We start from the raw sequence: 20,288 nt of genomic DNA, 5'->3' as shown, positions 1-20,288 counted from the left end.
CACGTTAAAAGTTGTTGTTGTTGATAGAAACATAGACATTATCTTCTTGACAGTTAAAAGGTTCCCAAGTTATCAGTTTATAGCAAGAAACCTAATCCCTTGTCTGCCTTCCATATATACTGTATATGAATAATCATGAGAAGAAACTGACTTCGTTTGGATGATGTACTGCAGTTGGATACACATGAGAGGAATATAGACTTGTGTTGACTTGACTCTTTACCCTGGGCCACATGCTCATATTCATGCAAGGAGCAGCCTGTCAAGGACATGACTAGGATACATCACATACTGTCATGTGAAACAGGTGCTACAATATTTATGATCAAAGCCATATATACTGTATTTATAAACTTTACATCAGAGAAAGACAGCTGCAGGCGAGGCAAGTGTTAAGCCAAAGACTGTTTATTTGTATTGGTTTACAATATCATATTTTCCTTAGTCCAAACTAGCATACAGCATATTTCACTACTTGTACTGACAGACAGAGGCTGGACCAATCCAAGAAGGCACTGAGCAGATTCACACAGACCATGTACTGCTTGTCTTCAAACTACAAGATTGTCAAAAATAAACATCTTCTTTATCTTCCTCTCTTTATGAAGACATGACAAGGTTGGAGAACTCTGAAAGAGAGACACAAACTGTTTTCAATGTGTTCATTCTTAATGTTCAATATGCAGAATATACAGATTTAATTACTGTCTAACTACATTTCCAAACTGGGTTTCTCATCCAGTGATCCTTAAACTGCCATTAGAATCATAAATGCTAACAGCCGACCCAGGCTACCGCAGGTTAGGTGTTTTTCGTCATGGTTCTTGTTCTGGAGAGTGGTCAATAGCTGGCAGTTATAAAATCAGATTTTTAACCAAACCTTAAACTTAACCATAACCTTAACCACACTGATAACCCTAATACAATTTAGCCAATTTGACTTTGCAGCTGGCCTATCTAAGGCAAAATGTCTCAGTTCTGCCTCCAGGACAAGACTCATGACAATAAACAACAACCTGCCTGATGGCCTAGTAACCCTACCGTCCCAGCCTATCTTTCCGTCCCCGTCCTTGTCCCCAGCTAGGAGAAAGGCTCTGGTCTCAGCCGCTGTCAGGGGACGAGCCCCCTTGGAGAAGTTCTGGAGGAAAAGCCTAACACGCACACACACACACGCACACACACACACACACACACACACACACACACACACACACACACACACACACACACACACACACACACGTACACACACACGCACACACGCGCACACACGCACACGCACACACGCACACACGCACGCACACACACACACGCACACACACACACGCACACACACGCACACACACGCACACACACACACACACACGTGCACATACACACACACGCGCACACACACGTGCACTCACACACACGCGCACACACGCACACGCACACACACACACACACACACACACGCGCGCGCACACACACGTACACACACACGCACACACGCGCACACACGCACACGCACACACGCACACACGCACGCACACACACACACGCACACACACACACACGCACACACACGCACACACACGCACACACACGCACACACACACAAAACACAAAAAGTAGCATTACATACGGTACACTGTACAGTTGAAGTTTTGTGTGTTTGGTTGTATCCATCTAACTCTAAAGGATCTTAAGTCCTTGTATTAGGCTACTTCTTTTGAGAAACAAAATAAAATAACAATATTTGTATCTGCCTAGTATCTGCTGCTACTTTGATCATGGGATCAAGTTCCCTAGAAGACGTGTGTGTTATATTGAGACTCAACTGTAGCTCGTCCTGTTCGATGTAGCCACTCTTGTCCTGGTCCAGGATCATGAAGATCTTCTCAATCTCAGGGGGAGACTTCTTGGACAAGCCCACCATCGCAAAAAACTTCTTGGGGCTGAAGGAGTCGTTTGCTAAGAGCAGAATGGACAGTGCATAACGACAAACGACCAAACAACCCGTTGATGATTGAAATGAATAGCTCATAACTTGCATTTCCAGTTTCTTTACGTAAACACATTTGTGAAGCCACAATCATAGAGAGAAAAATAAACGGCATTTATGAGTCCCTATGGGCAATCCAACACACCTACTGTAATATTCCACATACCATTAAGTTACAGTAGAGGTCAAAAGTGCAAACATACATTCATACCTCTGCAAGCATTGATCGCTGAAGTAATATCTGACGCAGCAAGGAAGTCTGTGAGAGCCATACTGAAACTGTAGCGAGATCGTGATGAAACGTAGCAGCTTGTGGTTCTATCCTAACTGATGGTGAGGTAGAAAGCTACTGGTAAGAGCGATCTTATGATGCCATGGTGTCAGAAACCACCAGCGTTTCCCTGCCAAACACAGCTGTCTTTTGGGCCCACTTGACGTTCAACGGGCGTGGATGTCACGGCGTCACTATGACAAAGCTTTTGTTTCGCACTTAATTAAGAGACAAACTGAAAGTGGCCCTTCTGGTGAACAGAAAGCCATTCTTACTAGCTTTCCCCCATATAGTGGAAAAAGTACAGATTGAACCCTTTAAGCCTGAATATGAGATTTGTTTGAAACAGCCAGCGACAGTGATACATGATCAGAAGTGTTGATCTGTCTTTGTATTCATGAGATTTAGTCATTTTCCTTTCGGACATGCTGGGAAAAGGCTTCAGGAACAGATAAGAGGACAAGAAAACAGACGACATGCTATATTTGGTTGGCCAGATATCGCCTGGCTTGCCTGCTCTTCTCTCTCCCTCTCCTCCTGTCTTCCTCCACTGTCATTGCTCATCTCCCTCCTCTCTGCCCTCTCCCTTCTCTAAGTTTCTGGTTGCTTCCTCCCTGTGTTACAGAGCTGTCTCTCTGGCACATGATCCCCCAGGCTTAGCTATAAACATCCTGTTATTCGGAGGCTCAGTCACGTTTGGGCTTCCCCTGAGATGGGGGTAGGCTCACTATCGTCACGGGTAGTGGTAAATCACTTACCAGGGACTTTGTTTTATGAGAATATTAGGTTTTGATTCTGCAAATCTCCAGTGTCAGTACTGCTGTACATGTTATGTCTTTGCAGTGGGGCAGACACAGCTGTTGGTGCCTGATAGAGGTTGAGGAAGTGTTAACGACGGATGAATGCTGAAGAGCCACCTCCCTGCGAGGCTGTTTTACTGAACAGCCACCTGCTGGAGTATTCACACATTCCCAGGTGGCCATGCTCTACTGTAGCCTATTAGGTACAGTAACTGGATAATGGCCGTTGGCTTGGAAACAGTACAGTGTAATGTTTCCTGCTGGTTCGACAGCGACTAGCTTTGGAGAGAAACATAACGATAAAGAGCTTGAACTGACCGTGACACATTTACCCTTACATGAAATTTTGGGGAATGATGATTGACAGTATCCCCACTATCCCTAATAATACATCTACTTCATTGCTCACATGTGGGGGTCATTACTGATATCTGCCCCGGGCCCTCTCTGCAGCGATCTGTGTCACTGTGGGCCTGCTACTGAGCACGTGCAAGCCTATGGCTGGAGTTGTAGAGCTCCTCTGAGCACCAATGACGTGAGCCGGTTTCCTCAGGATAGACGACAGCAGGCCTCTCAGCCAGGGGAGTTGAAAAACGACAAAAACATCCTCTCCCTCCATACCTGCCCCCGGCCATGGCCTTGTCCCCTTCCATGCTCCGATGCTTGTTTGCAGGAAGGCCAGGTTTCCTGTGTGATGGAGGAGAGGGGGATGGGGGGGATGAGGGAGAGGGGAAGAGGGATGGGTGGTAGGGCTTCTACACGTAGAGACTGTACAGATTGACTTTATGTTTTAGCTGTGTGTGGATGTTGGCGTTCTATGTAGTTTCCTGTGCAGGTGAAGCTTGTTGATATCCACGAAGACAATACACAGTAGTTGTGGAGGTGGGGGAGGAAAGACAATGGAACTAAGAAGCAGAGCAGCCTTCTTCTACATGGAGAACCATAGTGGTAAGTAGGAGGAAAATGCTACATTTTGGGGATTGGGATTTTGTGTTTGTCATTGTAGTCCTGTTTTGCGTTGTGCTGGTTGATAGAGCTTACTGTATCCACTTTGCCAGATATGATGTCATGTTGAGACCTGACAAGACTGAATTGTTTGGGTTTGTAAAATGTCTTGTTGATCTATCAAAAGGGGATTATAAATTCGTTAGTTCGAGCCCTGAATGCTGGTTTGCTGACAGCCGTGGTATATCAGACCGTATACCACGGGTACAACAAAACGTTTCTTTTAACTATTCTAAGTATGTTGGTAACCAGTTCATATTAGCAATAAGGCACCTCGGGGGGTTTGTGATATATTGTCAATATACCACGTCTAAGAGCTGTGTCCAGGCACTCTGCGTTGCATCATGCCGAAGAACATCCCGTAGCTGTGGTATATTGTCTATATACCACACCCCCTCGGGCCTTATTGATTAATTATATTATGGGGAAAAAATGTCTATACAATTATTTAGTGTAAAGACTTGTCTATGTATCCTCCAGGGGGATCTGCACTCCATCATTAGAGCTGAGTCTAACTGCTAACTATGGAAACACTAAAACACATCAGTGGAAAGTAAAGCACACGTACAGGTGTACTATCTTAATTTGACCAGTTTCTCAAAGCAGAAAAAGAATCCAGCAGCAACAGGAAATGTTAGTTATTATTTGAAAATGTTTGTAGGGGTCGATACATTTTTTATTAGGGTAAATCAAGTCTGACATTTTAAAGTGGAAATTACGAACTTCAGAAGCCTTTTTAAACCTTGAATACACAATATTTTGCACTTCCTGCTCAGCGGGAAAATTTGCTGTGACAACAGATTAATCAAACAGAGTGATAGTAAAACACATTAGCCTCCTGAGGGATCTCTCCCAGATCCCTGGACCATGATTACCACATTGTTTATTTTTCATATTTTAGCCCTTTTTCTCCCCACGATCCTGCCAAGCACGACCCCACGACCATGCCAAGCTGCGCTGCATCTTGACACACTGCTCGCTTAACCCGGAAGCCAGCCGCACCAATGTGTCGGAGGAAACACCGCCCAACTGGCGACCGTGTCAGCGTGCATGAGCCCGGCTCGCCACAGGAGTCGCTATAGGACAAGGACATCCGGCCAGCCAAACCCTCCCCTTACCCAGACGATGCTGGGCCAATTGTACGCCGCCTCATGGTCTCCCGGTCACAGCCGGCTGTGACACAGCCTGGGATCAAACCTGGATCTGTAGGGCCTTAGAACACCCCACCACATTGTTGCCTGGCTGGGATTGATTGGTGCTATTTTGGTGTGGTGAGAGCTGAGTCATTTTGGCATAGCTGACAGACATGGGGACGGTCTCTCAGCTGCCAAGCCAACCAGCCGGTGGCAGTGTTCTCTTCTCACTCCCAGAGTAAGAGGAGAGAGAGAGAGCCTGCTGACCTGCTGGGTTTGGACTTTTTGCTTGCTTTCTTTATCTGGCTTTTTCTCCGTTGGTCCCACTGCATCGAGCTAAATGAAGTGCATCTTAAGTATCTGAAAGACAACCAATCCTGTTTTGACTTGGGTTTGTGCACATTTCAGGGTGAAGTCTGCTCAGGTCTGATTCTGTATGCTGTTTATGGACAACGTTTCTACCACTGATAAGGTCTTTGGGGAGTCACAGGGAGTATATCTGGGGCTCTGCTGCTGAGCTATTCAGCTTACTGTACTCCTCTCACACTCAGACACAGAGATCTGCAGCCCGGGCTCGCTCGCTCAGCCCACTAACTGGCTGCTATGAGTATGGGCTTTAGATCTACCTTCCATTGTAATCGGGTACTTACTGTGGACTGCATGTAGAGGTTTTTAATGTTTTAAACATTTGCACCCTCGAGAGGATAATGATACAGACATAAAGGGGGAGAGAGAGAGAGAGACAGATAGAGAGAGAGAGAGACTGCTTGAACATCCATCCTGGGGAAAGCGATTGCTCCTCTTCTTCCCTGGGCTCAGTTACATCTCTGTCTATTTCCATCGGACCAGCTGTGGTGGGGGACATACCGATACCGTTCTCAGATTCATCCCGACCCCCCCAATCCCATCACCCCACTTCTCCTCGCAAGGCCTCTCCCTCCTCAAGCGGTTTTATTTCACTCTCCTGACGCTTTGACATCAATCACTCAAGATTTAAGTGTGTGTGTGTGCGCGTGCATGCGTACATGCTTGTCTGTGTGTGCGTGCGTGCACGTGTGTGCGTGAGGGAGTGCGTGTTGATGGGAGCCCTGTAGTAACCCTATGCCACTTCTCGCAGCTATAAATCCTCAGCAACCAAAGGAAAACAAGACAGAGTGTTCTATCTGATCGCTGCTCACGTTCTGATCACTGCTCACGTTACTCCTTACTCCAACCTAACTTAATGCCAGGCTGGCTGAGTACCCTGTCCCCTCCACAACAACAACCTAAGGACCTTCCCTCACACTCATTCGGCAGTCTACACGTGAGCCAAGGGTAGGCTACTCACTGGGTTTGGGAGGATAAACACAACAGAACATAGTTTTGTCCAGGGATGAAAATGACCAGACATTTATAGGAGTAATATTATGTGGAGGAAGTTATCAGGTGGGTTGAGTAAATAAGCAAATAGAATGAACGTGCACACTGTCACGTGTTCCCAATGAACGTTATTAAATGGACAACGTTTCAACCAACGCTCAGTCCCAGTTAAAGACCCCCTTTGGCTGCGATCCAGGCTTAGTTGAATCAGGTATGATTGCGTTGGCACAAAAGCATGTACCATGTGTGGCTCCCAAGTCCTGAGGACCGGGATTGAACAGCCCTGGGTTAGAGGGGACATTTGGCCAGTTGTATCTCAGGGGGCTGGAGAGAGACTTCCCCACACACATCACCCTCTGCTGGTGTGATTTCACCAGGCCATTAAATAGGCCTGTGTTAGCTAGTCTACTGTAACTCCCTGAGATGCTCATTAAGCCATTGTATGTCAGGTTTCCCTTCTACACCCACATCAGCAGGTGCAGTGCTCTTTTTCTCTCCGTTTCTCTTCATTTCTCTTTCTCTCGCTTGCTCTCTCCCCCCCTCTCACTTTTTTTTATCCTTTCTCTCCCTCTTTCTTTCTTTCCTGACTCTCTCGCTTCTGTTCTAAGGAGTGTTAGAAAATGGTTGGTCTTTCTCTTGTGTTACTTTCTGGATAGGATAGGGGCCGTGGGGTGGAATGTAATGTACACTTCTCAAGCTTCAGGACCCCCTTAAAGAGTTAAGAGATTTGGCTTAGACAGGTTTGTTCAAATCAACAGGGATCTTTGCTTCCACCATCCTGCACTGTGCTGTAGCTTATTTCACGTACGGGTTTAAATTCAAACTTGCCTTTTAATCCCTGTGCTTTAGCCATTGGCTACCATCGGTCAGCACAAAAATGTAAAGAATTCATGTCACTCTGGTATAAAGGATTTGGAGACAGGCGCAGGAATACATCTGGGTTTTTAATACACCCAAAACAAACATGTGCAGTAACACTGGGATGTACCCAAACAAAAGAGTGAGGTCAAACCTCGTAGAACGACACGGGACGAGACCCGTAATACACAAAACACGCAGCACAGACAAGGCATAGGTACTCACACGACCAACGGACATGGGGAATATAATGGACAGCCCAATGGGAAACAAAGGGCACATTTGTACAAATACAATCAGTGAGGAATTGGAGCCAGGTGTGCGTAATGACACAGTTCAGTGAAGCCTCGAAGGCCGGTGACGTTTGACCTCCGGAACTGGTAAACAGAATGAGCAGCAGTACCGGGGGGATCCGTGACAATGCAGCTAGCCAGCGACTCTATTTAAAGAGTGGGGATAGAAGCAGCAAACCAGAAGGGAAAAAAATGGTTGATATGAATTAAACTGCAATTATTTTAATCATAAGTAAGTTCACCTGTAACAAGTGTCATGTAAGCTATTTATTAAATGTGAAAATCTATTTTGGCATATGTAGCCTATACCCTTCACCGTTCGTCTCTCTCTGTCCCTCTATCTTCTGTTTCCTGTCTGTTTTTAATTCGTAACCAGGGAAACCCTGACTCATTACATTTTGGACCGATATATAGTTGCACCATGCAACTGGAGTAGTACCCCCCCCACCCCCCCCCAAGCTGTAATAGGGCCATTCTGATGCCAGTTGGCTTAGAGCATGAGTGACAGTCTCTCTCTGTCCGGTGGTGGGTGAGTGAAGGGTGGGGTTCCCCAGCACCCCTTGGAGGAGGTTGGGATGGGGCGAGGGTGTGAAGGATAGGAGGAGCACAGAGCAGAGCTGAGGGTTTAAATTAGAACATCGCTGGCCAGTCCTCAGAAACCAAGAAAACAATTTCATGTAATATAGCTCTCCAGTTAGGGAATGTGCTTACCAATTTGTCAATCATTAGATTCTCAGGCTACTGTATGTACGCTGTGTCCTCTCCCTCCAGACCAGCTGTCCCAGTGGGACTGTTTTAGTATCTGATAGTGGTTGCGGTTGAGTGTGGCTGGCTGAATGATCACTTTGCACCATCCAAGAGTTCTACAGCTGTCCATCTTGGATTATGATTGCGTGTGTGTGTGTGTGTGCAGGTCAGAGGTGACAGTCTAGCTTTTCAACACTTTCCCAACAGTTCTTTGCCTCTCAGCGTCGCAAGCAAATTTCTCAGCGATTGTGTGTTCTGCGGCTCAGTGCTAGCTTCATGTTATTGCTGAAATATCAGTTTGCTCTAAGCTGGTCTCCTGCTTCTGTTACAGTACTGTATGAGTTCATGTGTTCGTATGTGTACCTTTATATGGGGCCGTCACAGGCTTCAATGGGTTTCTTGTTATCACATTAGGATAGTTTCAGTTTACTTTCTACAGTCACTATGCTCACTTTTATAGACTCAAACAATGTTTTGAGTTTCACCGTGGTAACATATACTGTAACCATTTTAATGATTAATTTTTTTAAAGTGTAAAGTAAAATGAGGTTGTACAGATTGATGATGTAATGACAGGCCTAGGTGTGCCAATGCTTGTCTTGACTAGCCCTCACCCCCCTACACTCCCATCCACCTCCCTACCCACCTCCCAGCCCCCTACACATTTCGCGACCCCCAACACCCTACGAACCCGAACCCTCCAATCCCACCCTTTCTCCCCAGAGACCAAACTAACAGTTCACAGTCCAGCCTAGTGTTGTGTTAACAGTCAATTAACTACCTAATAAACCCCTTCACAAACATTCTGCAGAGTAGGACAAATCAAGTCTGACATTTTAAAGTGGAAATTACCAACATTAGAAGCCTTTTTAAACCTTGTATACAAGATTGCATTTTACTACTGTGTAGGAAATTAAGATCCCACACCTGTATGTACCAAAAGTCCAGGGCAAATTAACCTTACAGTATAGATATAGACAATTATAGACAGTATAGATATAGACAGTATAGGTATAGACAGCTATATCTATAATTTGTGTTCCTGTTCAAGCTGGGTCATTTGATCTCCTAATCTCTTCTCCTCACCATGGTAACAACCCAGAACCCAGGCAGAGAGAGGCAGGTGGGAGAGCTGCCAGACTGACATGGCACTTTTATTTTTAAATCGGCATGACACAGCAGCAGAGCCACATCGTCTACGAGACATGCATGACCCTATAAGGTCTACTTCCATCCACTACACACACTGGCTGAGTGAGACGAGCTCTTCTGGAGGGAGTGGTTCTCTTCTCTGCCTCCTAGTGGTTGGACACTGTCATGACATGGGTTTATCTGCCTTCTATTGGTAGGATACTGTCACGACATGGGTTTATCTGCCTTCTATTGGTAGGATATTGTCACGACATGGGTTTTGGAGTTCACTGACTTACATTTACATTTTAGTCATCTTATCCAGAGCGACTCACAGGAGCAGTTAGGGTTAAGTGCCTTGCTCAAGGGCACGTCAACAGATTTTTGACCTAGTCGGCTCGGGGATAACCTTTCGGTTACTGACCCAACGCTCTTTACTGCCAGGCTACCTGCAGAACTGTGAGAACCTGACTTACTGTCAGTGGTTTGGGAAGGAGGTTCAAGTCTCAAGTTGTAATGTCACATGTACAAGTACAGTGAAATGCCTTTCTTGCAAGCTCTAAACCCAACAATGCAGTAATCAATTTCAATGTAGCACTAAAAATAATGAAAGGTAGAAAAAAAACACAAGAAATAAAAATAAGAAAAACAGGAGAAAGTAAGCAAGCATACTATATACAGGGTCAGTTCCAGTAGCATATTTACAATGTACAGGGATACTGGAGAGATAGAGGTAGATATGCATAGGGGTAAGGTGACGAGGCATCAGGATATATGATAAACAGAGTAGCAGCAGCGTATATGATGATTGTATGTCAGTTGGCTTAGGGGATTTTAGAAACTTAAAATAAGGGCTGTATTTTGTGTAGACTTACCCCGGTGTGACGTTTTCATAACCTTATAAATCTCTCTCGGACAAGGTGACTTTTATCAATATATTTGTCTCTATTTACTCTCAAAATGTTAATTAGCATCAAAGACATCATGCAAAACTACAAATCCCTGCATGTAAGGTCCGACGCTGGTTATGAGAAGCAGGTACAGAGAGTTGAACATTTCATGTGGAACAGACAGGTAACAGGACAGGACCAGCGTCAGAACCCGAGTAACAAAGACATGCAAACATCAAGGCTGAAGCAGGGAACAGAGCGGGGAACCAGACAGATATAGGGGAGGTAATGACAGAGGTGATTGAGTCCAGGTGAGTCCAATAATCGATGATGCGCGTGACGGGGGGAAGGCAGGTGCGCGTAATGATGGTGGCAGGAGTGCGTAATGCTGGGGAGGCTGGCGCCTTCGAGCGCCAGGGAGGGGGAGCGGGAGCAGGCGTGACAGCAAGCTCCTCCACGTCCTCTCTAGCTGACACCTTCGCTAACAGGTACTGTGTCAATTTAGAACTTGCACAAGGCAGTTCACAAAATTGTCCATTTCAAGAAATGTAACCAATTGATTCAATACTACATTTAGCTACCATTAGATAGTTAATCCAGAGATTCTTACCTTTGCCTCGATTCAGCAGTCTCGTCCAGATCAAAATGACATTTGTAGTTCTTTATGATATCAAACATTAGCAGCTAATTAGCATTTCACTTTTGGGGGTTAAATACAGGCGAATATATTGATAAAAGTCACCTTGTCCGAGAGAGATTTATAAGGTTATAAAAAAGTCACACCAGGGTAAGTCTACACAAAACACAGCCCCTATTTTAAGTTTCTAAAATCCTCTATGGGAAAAATGAACGGTGGAAAAATGATTGGAACCAATTCGCTGTTTGAATGCTAGGTTTTATGGTTATCATGACCCATACTGTGGTACTCTATTATGTGTAGGTTAGTGAGACAAAATCTCCATTGAATCCATTTTAAATTCATGCTGTAACACAACAAAATGTGGAATAGTGTGTGAATACTTTCTGAAGGCACTGTACTCACTGTATATGTGTTCAATTCTACTTCGTGTTTACTCCTATTTAGGAATGTGTTCAGGGTATCTACATTTAGACTTTATGTTGAGGGGTGGAGGTACCATTACAGGTTACTGTACAGTATACTGCAGTATAGAGTTCCTTACCCCAGTAAACCGTGTTCTGCCCGTACAGGGGAATGAACATGGATGAATAAATTAGGCTAAGTTGGCTCCACTCAATACTTGTTTAAGCACGCATGCAAGCGCACACAAAACACACACACACACACACACACACACACACACACACACACACACACACACACACACACACACACACACACACACACACACACACACACACACACACACACACACTTGAGGCACATACACACTTGATGCGTGCATACTTGCCCAAAATGGTAATACGTTATTGGCATCAATCTTGCTTGTTCAGCCATGTCCAGGTCTCAACTGGGGAAGAGCAGGAGTACTGGTGTCAACAGAGGCTCATAAATACATTATCAGCTCTCTGAAATGTATCTTAGATTTATGTCATCATATTATAGGAACTCTTGTCAGCAAACGCTCTAAAGACCCAATAATCTGCTACTAAGATACTAAGATACTACTGGCATGACACAATAAGCTGACATGTTTACCACTTTGACTGTTGTTGTTTCAGTGTCTAGTTTCACCCTAACCCCCAAAACGGCAGAATGAGAAGTGAGACGCTATCCTCCGGGCGTGTCCAAATAAAGGCTGTAGGCAGGGCTGCTAGGGCCCTGGCTGGTGGAGAGCTCATTTCACAGGTTTACCCAGAGTGCAATGTTGCATGGTCTGGACGGTTAGAGAGCAGAGCGTCATGTGTCGCCCGCCTTGCTTGGGCGTCACTGCCACTGCTCAGAATAAGCCCAGTGCGCTCCAATTACCCTCCTCTCACGGATTGTTTGGTGTCACTTGTCGTCTGTTGGCTGGATATGATGATTCTGTGCCTCTGGTGTAAAAGGATAGTTACGCAGCCCCCCCCCCCCCCACCCCGGCTTGCGAATGTGCGTGTGATACAACTAAATTGGTGTGGCAAACTCACAGCCAACCCAATCAGAAAAGAAAAGCGACCCCCCTCCCTCCCCCTTTTCGGGTGGTGCTAGGCACGGGTAGATCTACTATCGGTACTCTCTGTCCCTGACTCCGCCCACTAGGGTCTGCACATGGACAAGTGTCCCAGGCCGTTGCATTGCATTGTGGGACTGGTGCATTGCATTTCTTTGGACTGTCATCAAGTGGCCATTAATGTTGAAGACCTGGGAAGAGGAGAGGTAGATATAGACTCGTTATTACCCTGGCTAGGGGTATTAATAGCAGGTGGGGCAGTGGAGAAGGGATATTTTATGCTTTGCCCCAGTTAGAAAAACAACAATAAATTAGGGAATGGAACAGCTATCCACCCATCCTATCCCTACAGTTGAAATCTGAGCAAAGATGGATGCCGCTTTCAATGTGGCCCATCAGAGTCAAAGATACTGTAATGAATGAATGAAGCGGATGACGTTGTAGATCTATGTCAAGAGGTAGCAGAACTATCTGATGCTGAGTAAATAGATTGAACACAGCGCAAATAGTTTAGACTACATTTGAACTTGTTTTTCAACCCTGGCCTATATCATATGCACATTGCTGCTAAGTTTGGTGGACCCAACAGAAGGACCAGGGTTTGCAGGCTAGGTGACATGATGCCTGGACTATACAGAAAGTGGGAGGGAGGAAGGGTGCAAGGGAGCAAGGGAGCAAGGGAGGGAGGGAGCAAGGGAGCAAGGGAGGGATTAAAGGAAAGAGGGGGGGTGCCCCTTAAACACACAGGGGCCAGGGTGAAATGCAAGCACCTTCCTCCATTTGAGTTAACCACCATCTGTCTCTCTCTCTCCATCTCCTTTCCTCCACTCCTCTCTTCACTCCATCCTTTCCTTCTTTTTCAGACTCTGGACAGGGAGGACCTGAAAGACGAGTGTGCGCGTGTCTCCCTGGGAACAATATCCTGATGCTGCATGAGTGTATCAAGTGGAACTCCAGCATCAGTGATTTTGTTGCCAGGGGGAGGACAGTAGCAATCGGACCTTACAACTTGCCCTCCTTCAGAAACAGTGTGGGAAATATACTGTGAAAATTGATGAAGAATAATATTTTCAGTCAATTAATCCCTCCTTCCTTCCTTCTTTCAGGAGATAGTAGTAATTGAATGGAATCTGTACATAGGCGTGTTGTTGGACATTTATTATGTCACATCAAATAAATGTGAAACTTGCAAGATGTGTCAATGAGATATTTAAACAGTTATCACTAGCTGACCTCCTACCAGTACCTTTGAATGAACATTAGACAATGTCACTAGCCGGCTCCCACCCGGTATTGTACCCTACACCTTAGAGACAGCTGCCCTATGTACATAGTCATTGAACACGGGTCATTTTAATCATGTTTACATACTGTTTTACCCACTTTCTATGTATACCCTGTATTGTAGTCATGGATCATCCTATATAACTACTGCTGAACACACCTTTTATATTCACATACTGCCCATACTGTCTATACACACCATGCACATATATCCACTACCGGTCAAAAGTTTTAGAACACCTACTCATTCAAGGGTTTTTCTTTATTTTCACTATTTTATACATTGCAGAATAATAGTGAAGACATCAGAACTATAAAATAACACATAAGAGAATGCCAAGAGTGTGCAAAGCTGTCATCAAGGCAAAGGGTGGCTATTTGAAGAATCTCAAATATATAATATATTTTGATTTGTTTAACACTTTTTTTGGTCACTACATGATTCCATATGTGTTATTTCATAGTTTTGATGTCTTCACTATTATTATACAATGTAGAAAATAGTGAAAATAAAGAAAAACCCTTGAATTAGTAGGTGTTCTAAAACTTTTGACCAGTAGTGTGTGTATTTATATTCAGGTCTCTGGTCAGGATGCTAATTTCCTGCAATTCCATCCATTATGCCATGGGATTTTGTTCTGTGTACTTAAATACTGTATTCTCAACATAGCTCATTCTAATATATCTACCGATATACATATCATTCTTAGTATATATTGTGTAAATGCATCTGGTGTAAATATGTACAGATTACACTTGGAATGCTGTTAATTAGATTCGATCTGACATTTCTTGACTTCGTGTAGTATTTTGTTATTTATTATTATTTGGTGTTTGCCATTTTACTGCAGTGTTAGTAGCTAGTAACATAAGCACTTCGCTCTGCTCAACTGTGTACGCGACCAATGACCTTTGATTTGTGTGTGACATGTCTTTGACATCGACTGTCTGCTATTATCAACAGAACCACTAGAGGGCAGTCCTGCCCGCATAGGCTTGTGATTGTATGCCGTGGTGAAAGTCCTAAAAATAGTAAGGGTCCTGAGGTTGCACAGCCTTCTTTCTTCCAAGCCCTCTTGCAAACTTTCAGTTTCTGATTTTGAGCCAAAATTGTCCAAGCATTTTGTCTGTAAAGCTTCAGGGAGTAGTCGGTGTGTGTGAGTACTGTCCTCTTACTGTCTCTCACTGAGGAGGATCTGTTACATTATTCATTTTATTTTATTAACCTTTATTTAAGTAGGCAACATTAGCCAGGCTTTTAATCGATTTGCCTGTCTTGCTCTGCTCCTGGTCAAGCCCATGGGACTGACTACTGTACACGTGAGCTCTTTGTCCTCTCCCCACTGTTCACCTCTATCTGACTTTGGTCTTCTCTCTCTCTCTCTCTCTCTCTCTCTCTCTCTCTCCTACTCTCTCTCTCTCTCTGTCTCTCTCTCGCTTTTCCTTTTTCTTATCTCTCTCGTCCTCATTTCTCTTTCACTGTCTCTCTTGCCTTTCTTCTTATTTCTCCTAATTTCCTATTGTATCTATTTTCTCCAGAGACTCGGTTCTGGATTACTGATCCGCTGATCTGACCATTTGCTGTAGAATGGGATCCTCAAACCACAAGGTACAGTAGTATTCTGACCTCCTCTCTCTTAAGTCAATTTTCTCTTGAAATTTGCATTGATAATGTAAGATAGGACCATGTGTCAGGAAGTTGCATCAGAACTTTGTACTGTTCTGTAGTTGAGGGCATCATGATGTAGCAACATGTAAAATGACATTTGTTTATCTTCACTTGACAGACTTAAGAGGCTGAGTTAGCTGTCCTGTCTTTGGATGGACCCTCATCTTATTGGCTACCCATTATTGGCCACCCGAATGGGTGTGGTCGTAGTGGAGAAAACTGATGAGAGCGACCAATGGTATGTTCCTGTAACTTTTACTACAGTGTCAATGGTTTTTGTCCATTGTTTTGCAGTTTGCATTGTCTTGTTAAATCTTCAGCTCATAATCCTCTTTATTTTATAGTACTCTCTCTCTTTGTGTGTGTTTGTGCGCAGTGGTGTCAGGTACTTAAGTAAAAAATACTTTAAAGTACTACTTAAATCGTTTTTTGGGGGTATCTGTAGTTTACTTTACTATTAAAAAAATACTACTTTCACTTTTACTTCACTACATTCCTAAAGAAAATAATGTACTTTTATTTCACTACGTTCCTAAAGAAAATAATGTACTTTTATTTCACTACGTTCCTAAAGAAAATAATGTACTTTTACTTCATACATTTTCCTAGAACCCAAAAGTCCTCGTTACATTTTGAATTATGATTTCTGAGTGTTTGAGTGAGCCCCTGTCCATTCGTAAAGAAAAAACATCTGGTTTGCTTAACATAAGCAATTTTAAATAATTTATACTTTTAGTTTTGATACTTAAGTATATTTCTCAAGTAGTATTTTACTGGCTGACTTTCACTTTTACTTGAATAACTTTCTATTAAGGTATCTATACTTTTACTCAAGTATGACAATTGGGTACTTTTTCCACCACTGTTCGTGCGAGTGCGTGCGTGCGCATGTGTGTGTGTTTAAGCTGTGTCTTTTTTGTACGTAGGACATTGGTAGCGGATACACAGTGAGGTGCTAATCCAGGTGGTAAAGGAGACACAGATTACAGCCCTGTGTGTGTGTGTGTGTGTGTGTGTGTGTGTGTGTGTGTGTGTGTGTGTGTGTGTGTGTGTGTGTGTGTGTGTGTGTGTGTGTGTGTGTGTGTGTGTGTGTGTGTGTGTGTGTGTGTGTGTGTGTGCACGCATGCCTGTGAATGTGAGAGAGAGAGAGAGGGGAGGGGGCAAGAGCGTGTGTATGCATCTCCTGGGCTGTGTGTCTGCCTCTTGCGTTCGTTCGTCATAGCGCTCAGTGACTCAGCATCTCTTTTTCCTTGCCTGAGTCACTCATTTAACGGTTGCCCGGTGACCGCAGAACGGAAAAAGGTTCCTATTGCGTGCTCGCCTGCGAAGACAGCCACCAATATTTATTCAGGCCCTGCAGTGAGTGGCCAGGAGAAAATAATAGACATGCATTCTCCAATGATTGCCTGGGTGCCATGTCATTGTACGGAGAGGAGCCGCTTAGTAATGAGTTTTTGCACTTCCTGTTTTGGAAGGAGATATACTGTCGCTAGTGCTCTGGGACACACAGTGTGAAAGGAGACGATGGATGTCTCAGTAGATGTTTATTTATTTGTATAAAATACCAAGTTGTATGTTGAAGAATAACATAAAATTAACTGCATTTTATGTGAAAGAATCATATTTTTCTCCATGCAGGTATGAAGACTTCCAGTGTTGGCTCTCCTCAGGTGAGAGGGGCCCCCAGTCCAGCCCCGTCACCCCCCACCGCAACCCTGTGACCCCTCAGCCCAGCCCTGTGTCATCAGAAGGGGACGAACCTGGACAAGGGAGGAAGGTGTCTTTCTTTGATGATGTCACTGTCTATGTGTTTGATCAGGTAACTGCATCTATCATACAGATAATTGGTATTTTACATCAGAGTCATGTTTTTATGCCTACAGTATCAACATCATTTCATTTTGAACACGCTCCATAGGAGAGTCCCACCAGGGAGCTACAAAGTCACTGGCCAGAGACCAACAGCAAAGAGACCAAGGGTCAATCTCCAATACCAATTTACAGACACACACCTGAGACCAATGATCTATCCCCAATCCCGCCCTGCAGCTATGTCAACCATCTACCTCGCATGGCAACCTCAGGTGTCTGCTTAAAGGACAATGGTATGTCTTTATCTCTCTTTCCTGATGGTGATCTCTCTATCTGTCTGATGACATCTCTATCTGATGGTGGTTGTGTTTACGCTGCCCTACAGGTCATGGTTTAGAATGGGAGGATGACTTCTCCTTCTTGGACAGCTCCCTCAAAACCAAGATGGCCGATCACCATCTAATAATATCAGAATCCAGTATATTTTCCGCATCCCCCCACCAGCCCTCCACATCCTCACACCAGAGGTGGAGTTGTCCATCCACCCATGCCTGCTCACAGTTGAGACCTTCTAGTCTGGTCCTCACCCACGTCACTGATGCTGACCTGGAGCAGTAAGGCAAGTGGTTGGCTGCACACTTGTTTTTCTGTCACCCAGAGAGCCTTGGGCTCATGGAAAAAATGACTTATCCTCTCTCCCTCTCCCCCCCCCCTCCCCCCCTCATTTCTCTCCACACCACTCCTCTCCCCAACCCTTATATGATTCATTATTTAATGGATTTCTAGCTGGAGAGTTTTTTCTCCTTCTCTCCAACAGTTCCAAACCACCTGTCGGTTGGTTACACTGATATCACAAAGCTCTGTGACAGTACATTGTCTGACTCAATAAGCCTGGGCCGTGTAGTAGCTAACAGCACAGCTGGCCACAGTGAAAGCAATAGATATCAGGTCTGTGGCTCTGGCTGGAGTTGAAAGCATGTTATCTTCTTCTCAGTCAACATAAAGGCCTATTGTTCAGCCCAGTCAACAGACGTCTACTTTTACTACTGTCTTATCAATGCCACCGGTCATGCTCTCGTGCCACATTCAGCCTCAGGCCAAACAAAAGTGAAAAGGCTATTCCATAGGTTTCTAAGTGACTTCATCATTACACAATGTAGTAAGTGGTGTAGTAAATAGATAATATTGATCTGTTTTTATTATTTTATAATAAGAAAAAGCAAGGTTTGTGTAGACTCTAAACAGAGAGGTGTGATGAAAAGGGAAAGACGAAGGGAAGGAGAGAAGGAAAGGAAGTGGAAGAGAAAGAGGGGGGAAAGAAAAGGAGAGGGCCCTTTATTTGTCTAGCTATTTCAAGGGGTGTCCTTGAGTCCATCTGTGGACGGCTCTATGGCCAGTATAGGTGGAGGACAAGACAGGATGGCACTCAACTCTGATCCGCATGTTCATGCTTGGATGTCGGCATCCGTGTGCCTGTGTGTGCGTGTGTTACAGTATTTGGTCCAGCTTGTAAGACCTGAGTTTGCTTGACTTATTTTAAAGTATACCCAGTAGTTATTAGTTATCAGAGCCCATGGGTAAGAGCCCAGAGCCCATGGGTAAGAGCCCAGAGCCCATGGGTAAGAGCCCAGAGCCCATGGGTGAAACTAAATACACATGGTTGTCCTGAGGAGAAACTGAACAAACGGAAATGTTCCGCAGAACCTGAAGTGTGGTTTGGTTGATTAGAAGAAACCTGGCAGGACCAGTACTAGTGTTCACACACACACACACACACACACACACCCACACACACAGACACACAGACACACACACACACACACACACACACACACACACACACACACACACACACACACACACACACACACACACACACACACACACACACACACACACACACACACACACACACACACACACACACACACACACACACACACACGCACACGCACACACACACATACATACTCAAGGACTTCACCGCTGCACATTTTGCTGCTGGGAGCTGCTCACCTGTGTCTGACATTCTCTTTAGATACCGGTAGAAATGTTTGTGGAACCATTACACTATATCATACAGAAGTCTGTCTTTCTTGTGTTTTAGCCCAGTATCCGCCTCTGGGGATGAGGAGATGGAGGCCTAACAGCGTGTTTGCTGAAGGAAGACAATGTGATGGAAGACAAATCTCCAGATAAACAGAAGAACAGAAGAGCTCAACAGTGGGACCTTGCTGTTTCACCACTAGTAAACACTACACATACTCCCTTTACATTCTATGGACCTGACTAAGGGTCCAACTGCAGGGGTGATAAACCATCCCCACCAAGAGTCAGTTGTTTACCTTTCAGGGCTGTGGCTGTCTCCCAATAAGGATTAGCCTACGCAACGTGTTAACAATAACAGAGGGCTCTGATGATCAGAACATAGCAATGGTGACCTGATAATCCTACATTGAATAAATGGGTTCCAACAATGGGAATCTCTTGATTCACTCATCAAGTATTTGACAGCCTGCATATTTAAAATGTAAGAACATTTTCATCAGGCTTTTCATCAGCTAACTACTGTACTGATAAGAGCTTGATGTTGAAAATAAAACATTTCTACAGTCTTCATTTGATTTGTTTCCCCTTGCCTATCGTGAACGGTATCTCAGTGATAAGTAATACCATTCTGCAACAATAGGTCACACACACACTAAAAGTGACTTCAAAAATATATAAATGTGTTTTGATGAGCTACTTGGAGGGATTCAGACAATTAATGGGCGGGTGCAAGGAGTGGACTGATACATGTGGGAAGCCTCCAGTTGATTTTGACCAATGAAGCTGATAGTTTTAGCCCTGTTTATACTTGGTTCTAACATGCGTCATGTTGTCGGTCATGTCTAGACAGGATACAGCTTTTGTCAAATTGACC

The 20,288-nt window shown here is 44.5% G+C and overlaps 2 protein-coding genes across 8 annotated transcripts; one reads left to right on the top strand and one right to left on the bottom strand.

Moving 5' to 3' along the window:
- Positions 1-387: 387 nt before the first annotated feature.
- LOC149974524 (parvalbumin, thymic-like) lies at positions 388-2,892 on the bottom strand. The gene is made up of 4 exons (XM_090212789.1): positions 2,196-2,892; positions 1,821-1,953; positions 1,042-1,151; positions 388-629 (listed from the first exon to the last, which is right to left on the bottom strand). The coding sequence occupies exons 1-4, from the start codon at positions 2,254-2,256 to the stop codon at positions 601-603; spliced, it is 333 nt and encodes a 110-aa protein (XP_090068915.1). The 5' UTR covers positions 2,257-2,892; the 3' UTR covers positions 388-600.
- Positions 2,893-3,672: 780 nt separating this feature from the next.
- LOC110499193 (serine/threonine-protein kinase LMTK2) lies at positions 3,673-19,980 on the top strand. Of its 7 annotated transcripts, none has more exons than XM_021576159.3 (7): positions 3,673-4,003; positions 15,424-15,493; positions 15,672-15,791; positions 17,192-17,372; positions 17,472-17,658; positions 17,751-17,984; positions 19,473-19,980. In XM_021576159.3, the coding sequence occupies exons 3-6, from the start codon at positions 15,706-15,708 to the stop codon at positions 17,981-17,983; spliced, it is 687 nt and encodes a 228-aa protein (XP_021431834.2). In that variant the 5' UTR covers positions 3,673-4,003; positions 15,424-15,493; positions 15,672-15,705; the 3' UTR covers position 17,984; positions 19,473-19,980. The 7 variants fall into 7 exon arrangements, with proteins under 7 accessions (XP_021431834.2, XP_090068909.1, XP_021431835.2 ...); XM_021576160.3 differs by lacking the exon at positions 3,673-4,003 and adding an exon at positions 13,574-14,916; XM_021576161.3 differs by lacking the exon at positions 3,673-4,003 and adding an exon at positions 13,574-15,204.
- The last annotated feature ends 308 nt before the right edge of the window (positions 19,981-20,288 follow it).

Source organism: Oncorhynchus mykiss, chromosome 20 (genome assembly GCF_057628025.1).
Source record: "Oncorhynchus mykiss isolate SJ-2025 chromosome 20, ASM5762802v1, whole genome shotgun sequence".
Classification (NCBI taxonomy): Eukaryota; Metazoa; Chordata; class Actinopteri; order Salmoniformes; family Salmonidae; genus Oncorhynchus; species Oncorhynchus mykiss.
Note: the sequence above shows the minus strand (reverse complement) of the source record. Positions and strands in the feature narration are given on the sequence as shown.